We start from the raw sequence: 6,000 nt of genomic DNA, 5'->3' as shown, positions 1-6,000 counted from the left end.
TTTCACAGGAAACCAAATTTTTAAACAAATATCAGTTAAGGTAGGTGTTGCTACCAACACAAAGATAATGATTAGGGGTGTGGTCTTTAAAGGGAGACTAGCAGGTGGTCCGAATACCAACTCCACCATCAATTGGAGGATGGCCTTGGATACACAGTTACTTAACCTCTCTGAGTCTCAGTTTCCACGTGTGTAAAATGAGCATGAAAATATTACTCAACTCATAAAGTTAGTGGGAAGATTTAATGAATGAATATATATCAGGTCCTAAACTGTCCCTGGCATAGAAAATGTGGTCAATAAGTGTAGCAACTGGCAGAGCTCATGGGATATAATCAGAGAACAACTATGTTTGTTCTCCTGGTATGCAGAGTTGGGAGACCTTGTTTCACTGTCTTATACTTAGTACCTGCTCTTCCTTTTCAAATGACTTGTATCTTTCGATCACTGGATTTCATCATCAAGTGTTTTATTTTCCAGAAGAGCTCATGGGATTTGGCTCATATGGAATGTTGCCTACACAACAGCCCATACTGCCTGATGCGGTTCTTTTATCTACCTCTCTCTCTCTTAATGCAGGTAAATGCTGATTACGACAATAATGGCGGTCACATTTCTCAGCTGGTCCTTTTTCTATCTTGAGATGTTACAGAGTGAGGCTGTAACATCTAGAGCCACTGTAGAGGGAAGCCATCTGACATCCCAGGGATGACAGCTCCAAAAGATAGAAAGACCATCAAAGATTGATGATGTCACTGAGCCACTGAAATAATTGGCTCCAAAATAGCCTCTCCTCTATTCTTGTTAAGGGAGATTATAAATCCTCTTATTGTTTAAGCCATTGGACACTGGGTTTTCTATTACTTGCACTTGAAAACATGCCAATTTACGTGAGTGCTGTATTTCCTGAGAGCTTTCATATTCTGGAATATTAACTGCAATGAGTAGAAATATCCTGATTCACATTTTCCCCCAAGAACTTTTTAAATACCTCTAGCTTTTCATCTGACATTGAAAGCTACTGCGGAGAAATTCGAGGCCAACCAAATTCTCTGTACCACTTCTCCCTGAAGTTCAATAACATATCCAGGATATCTTAGGTGTTGGTTGTTCTATGTCAGTTTTTCCTGGAACACAATGAGAACTTTTGATCTGTAAGTTTCACTCTTTTATTTCAGAAATGTTTCTTTAGATCTTTGAAAAACTTAATTGGAGCTTTCTTTTCCAGGAATATCAACTAAACCTTTCTAATTGCTTAAACATCTGTCTTTTCCTTTTACCTTCACTGCAATTGATTTAAGCTTTTCCTCTAAGTCAGTAATTCAGGTGAATTATGCCCAGTCCATTCCTTGGTCTTTCTAATTTAGTTCCTATATTGGACTATTTCTGATTTTCATTTGTTTCGTTAGCTATGCAATCTTCTTTTCCTTCTAATTATGTTGTTTTATATTCTCTCCCAGCACTTATTCTATTAAACTTCTATTCTTATTAACTTATTCTATAGTATAAAACACTTGTAAAGAATTTTCTTCTGTTTGGTTACCTTTTCTCCAGGCTAGGTTCTTCACCTGTTCTCACCCATGCTGTAATCCTTTTTTTCCTTCCCCTTTTATTGAAGTCTTGGATTTGGATAGTGGATATGCGGCTTCTTATTCGTATTTAATATGGATTGCTCTTTGTATATCTTCCAGTTCCTCAAATATAATGTGAGCAAATTCTCCTTGACTGCTTTCTCACTGTATCTGAGTTTGAGAGCTGGAAAATTTTATTTTTATCCACCTTTCTATAGCCTGGATACACAGTAAGGATAAGGGCTGATCCACTGAATCTTGCAAGGTCTGGGCTCTGCTTTCTCTTCCGAGATTTTGGTAAACTCTTTTACCACCATCCCTCACCCTTCTTGGGAGTATATCCTATTCCTGTGACAAAATGTCCTTTGACTTTGAATCTTTGCCTCAGTTCAGTGTAAAGTCCTAAAAAGTGGCAAGCCCTAGTGATTTTTTCTAGTTCCGGAAGGGCCCTGTGGGTGGTAGTGATTGTTTCGACTAGTGATAGTTTTATCTCACCTGGATTTCCCCAGGTGGCTCACTTACCCTACTCACCTTTCATCTCAATTCTCAGATTCCTGTCTTCCTTGTATTGAAAAGTATTAGTGAGAATTCTTGGTACTTTGCCTACTTGGTACTTTCTCTCCCTAGTAGGGATTTTTGGGGGGAGTGGGGATGAGATTAGACACCATTCTCCACTGCAGGTTTCTATTTCATTGAGTAGCTTTTGAAGTTTATGGCATGAAGTTGTACTTAATTTTTTGTTTGGCTCTCCTTTTCTTTTCCTTTTTTTTTTCTATTCTTTTGTTCATTTCATTAGTAATTGTGGGAGAAGGGTTGTGTGATCCAGATTTATTCTGTCCTTTTTATGTGTTTGCCCTCTATATACTTTTTCAAATGCATTAGTTCTGAAAAATGTTCCACTAGAAATTGCAGATTATAAAATTATAAAATTTGCAACAGTTACCAAAGATGATGAAAGAAGAACAATGCACACAAACACAGTGACTTGCTAATAGCTAACACCCACACGGCATCTTACATTTACAACGCACTGTCGCCGTATTTCATTTGCATTTAGCCCCAGAAGGGCAGCAACTGCATCTGCCCTGCACCCCCAGAACCTAAGTCTGCGCTAGCCCAGAGTAGATACCCGGTAAGGTTTCGAAGGAACGAATGACTGTTACCCCACTTTACAGATGGGAAGACTGGGGCTACCATCATTAAGGACCTCGCCCAAGGCTACATATCTGAAGGTGGATGAAAATGGGCAAACGGGAAAGCGGAACAACGGCGTGGAGGACAACGAGCGGGTGGACAAGACCTGGGGCCGATCCCGGGAAACGCTGGGCGGGTCCTCCGGGAGGCGGGTACTAAGCGTGGTTCCTGCGAGGAACCACGGCCTTCGGCGTTCGGCGCGGTTGCCAGGGAAACAGCAGGAGGCGGCGCAGGCGCCTAGCGCGAAGGGGGCGGGAGCGCGCCGGCCGAGCGGACCCGCACCGCTCAGGCGTAGCGTCCGTAGCTAGGCTCCGCCTCGCGCCTTCTCACTGCGGGGCCACAGGAAGGTTCCGGAGCCTGGGGTCTAGACGAGAAGGCTCGAATACCCCTCTCGGCGGCTGCGCGCATCCCTGCCTATCGCCTTTCCCTTCCCGAAGTGAAAAGATATCCCCAACCCCAGTCCCTCCCTCCAGAAAGAACTCACCCCAACGCCCTCTGGCGGTGTCCCGACCGCTGCAGCCAGCCGCCCTTCAGAGGACAACAGAACAGCTTCCCAGCGGGCGAGGGGAAGAGGGAAAGTAGCCAGCATGTCGAACGCGTAAGTGATGGGCTGCCGGGCCATAGCCATGGGGTGGGCTCCTCCAGACAGAAAGATAGCCTGCTCTGCTTCTTTTCCGTTTCTTTTCTCCCCCACCTCTTCTTTTTGCAGTTTTAGCAAGTAAAGATACACGTCAGAAGAGAGCATCAGCTTCTGTGGACAGGGAATGCCGTACGCTTAGACCTGCCAACTCCCCTGGTGCTGTCCCTGCCCCGCATAGAGATGAGCTCCTCCAGACCCAGTGCTTGTGCCCGCTAAGCCCTTGTGGATGTATTTTTGAGGAAGCAGTGTCTATGTTCAGTTCCTGCCTGCTTTTTTGTTAATCTAACCCAGTAACATACAGTGCTTTGTGAAAACACCCAGTTCCCGATATTTAAGTTAAGAAAGATCTTGAGGAAGCTTTATTGTACCACCTTGCTTTTCACCAAGAAACGCCAGTCAGGTGGCAGTGGCACCAAGGAGTATTCACCCAGCACTGTGCTATTTACACAGCACCAGCCCAGCAGTTATTTCATAGTGGTCATCTCAAACGTCTATTCTAGTGCTGACTCTGCAGGCACTGTTCTGAGTGCTTGAATATAGTAACTCATGACTCCCCTGTAATGTAAGAGCCGTTAATATTATTTCCGTTTTACAGATGAGCTAAATAGTTCATATACAGCAAGGACACGGTGTCAACGAGGCACTGAAGCTCCAACCTGCATTCCAGCTCTCAGTAACCCTGTTTTCCAGGCCAGGAAATAAGAGCAGCGAGGCTAAGGGCTTGCCAGGTTTTGCGGGTGGGGGAGATCAGGAGTTCAGTTTTGGACGTGTTGAGTTTGAAGTGCCTATTGGACATCAAGTGGACATAAGTAGACAATTGACTTGAATTCAGATGAGAGGGCTGTGTATGAAATACAAATTCGACAGCTGTTGGCATAGACGGTCTTTATGAGACATGGGATGAGTGTAGACAGAGGAGAGAACAGGTCCAAGGACTAAGACTCGGTCATGCAATGGCAAGAGATGGAGGAGGAGAGACCAGCAAAGGAATCAAAGGTGTGATCATTGAGAAGGAAACAAGATTGTGGTGCCTTGGAAGCCAGGAGAAAAAGTAGAGTTTCTTGGAGGAGGGAGTTACAGACTCTGTCAAATGCTGCAAGACAAGCCAGAGGAGAGCTGAGAATTGACCATGGATTTAGCAGTGTGGAGTCCAGCGGTGACCTTGACCTTCAGGGGGTGATGGAGTGGAAAGATGGACTAGAATGAATGTAGGAGAGAGAAAGAGGCACAGCACTGGCTTTTTAAAGGCATTTCACTGTAGCTGGTGGCAAGGGAAATGGGGTCCAGAGACAGATTTTTTTAAGATAGGAAACAACAGCCTATTTGTTTGCTGAAGGGAATGGCCAGTATAAGGGAAGCGGGATGACATGGGAGGAGGAAGGAGAAGTGGGGTGACATCCTTGCTAGTGGGGGCACGGGCCCCAGCAGACAGAGAAAGGAGCTCAGGTGGTTTATGGCGGGAAGATGAGCCAGGGTAGAGGCTGTTTGATAAAGATGCTGTTCAGTGGGTCGATGTCCTGGTGGGGCCTGGAAAGATGATGTAGATGGTAGATGGTGGTGACACTGAGGGGCCAAGGGCGATACCCTCTGATGAAATGAGGTTCCAAACTAGGGGGTGTCGGGGGTGAGAGGGAGAATGGTCTGGAGCTGGAGTGAGGAGCCAGGATCTGGCCCCGCTCTGTGCTGTGGTCAGAGGGCTCTGGGACGGAGGGAGGGCTGCAGGAGAGGCTGTGTTCTTAGGGGAGAGCCAGACCTCCCTTAGAGCAAGAATGCCAAGGAATATTCCAGAAACAGTACAAACACCTAGATAGTATTGGAAGAATTTGAAGGTTTATCATATATAAAATAACTTGAGGAGAATTCCCATTTTGCAAGATTTTGTATTGAAGTACATGTTTATGTCTGAATATTTAAGTCTTTTTTTCCCCCTCCGCCCACCTATGCATCATCCCTCCATCCCCCAGTTACAGGAAAACTGCCAAGCTGTAGAAATAACAATCTGGTGTTTTTCAACTGTCATATTCAGTCTTCTGCGCCCACAATCCTCCTAACTTCAATATCTGTAACATTTCTAGGTCATGTGCTGAAGTCTGAAACCAATCATGTACTTAAAAAAAATTCTAAGTGGTCTCATGGATAAAATACTACCTTCTCTTTACAAGGCACATTTAAAATTTCAAGAACACTTTCACATCTGTTATCCCATTCCTCAGTAATCCTGTGGGGTGTCCAGGGTAGGTGTCATTATCCAGATTTGCCACTTGAGGAAGTGAAGGCACAAGGTTAAGTGACCCTCCTGAGACTGACTACCTCAAGAGACGGGTTCTGATTTTAAGCTTGGAGCACTTATAGCTTTAAAAACCACCTTGCCATACCCCAGAGAAATAAAAACATAGGTCCACACAAAAACGTGTATTGGAATGCTCATAGCAGCATCATTTACAAGAGCCAAAAGGCAGAAACACCCCATGTGTCCATTCACTGATGAGCGGATAAACAAAGTGTGGTATATACATGCAGTGGAACTTTATTAGGCAATAAAAAGAAATGAGATAACGATACACACCACAACACAGTGGGCTTTGGAAAAGTTAT

At 44.6% G+C, this 6,000-nt stretch overlaps 1 protein-coding gene across 1 annotated transcript in view; it reads left to right on the top strand.

Moving 5' to 3' along the window:
- The first annotated feature begins 3,009 nt into the window (after positions 1-3,009).
- IQCA1 (IQ motif containing with AAA domain 1) overlaps positions 3,010-6,000 on the top strand; it is a 172,123-nt gene continuing 169,132 nt past the window's right edge. The window contains exon 1 of the mRNA XM_036858051.1: positions 3,010-3,363. Coding sequence (XP_036713946.1) covers positions 3,353-3,363 — 11 coding nt within the window. The 5' untranslated portion in view covers positions 3,010-3,352. The remainder of the gene's footprint in view (positions 3,364-6,000) is intronic.

The sequence above is a fragment of the Balaenoptera musculus genome, chromosome 7, assembly GCF_009873245.2.
Source record: "Balaenoptera musculus isolate JJ_BM4_2016_0621 chromosome 7, mBalMus1.pri.v3, whole genome shotgun sequence".
NCBI lineage: Eukaryota > Metazoa > Chordata > Mammalia > Artiodactyla > Balaenopteridae > Balaenoptera > Balaenoptera musculus.
Note: the sequence above shows the minus strand (reverse complement) of the source record. Positions and strands in the feature narration are given on the sequence as shown.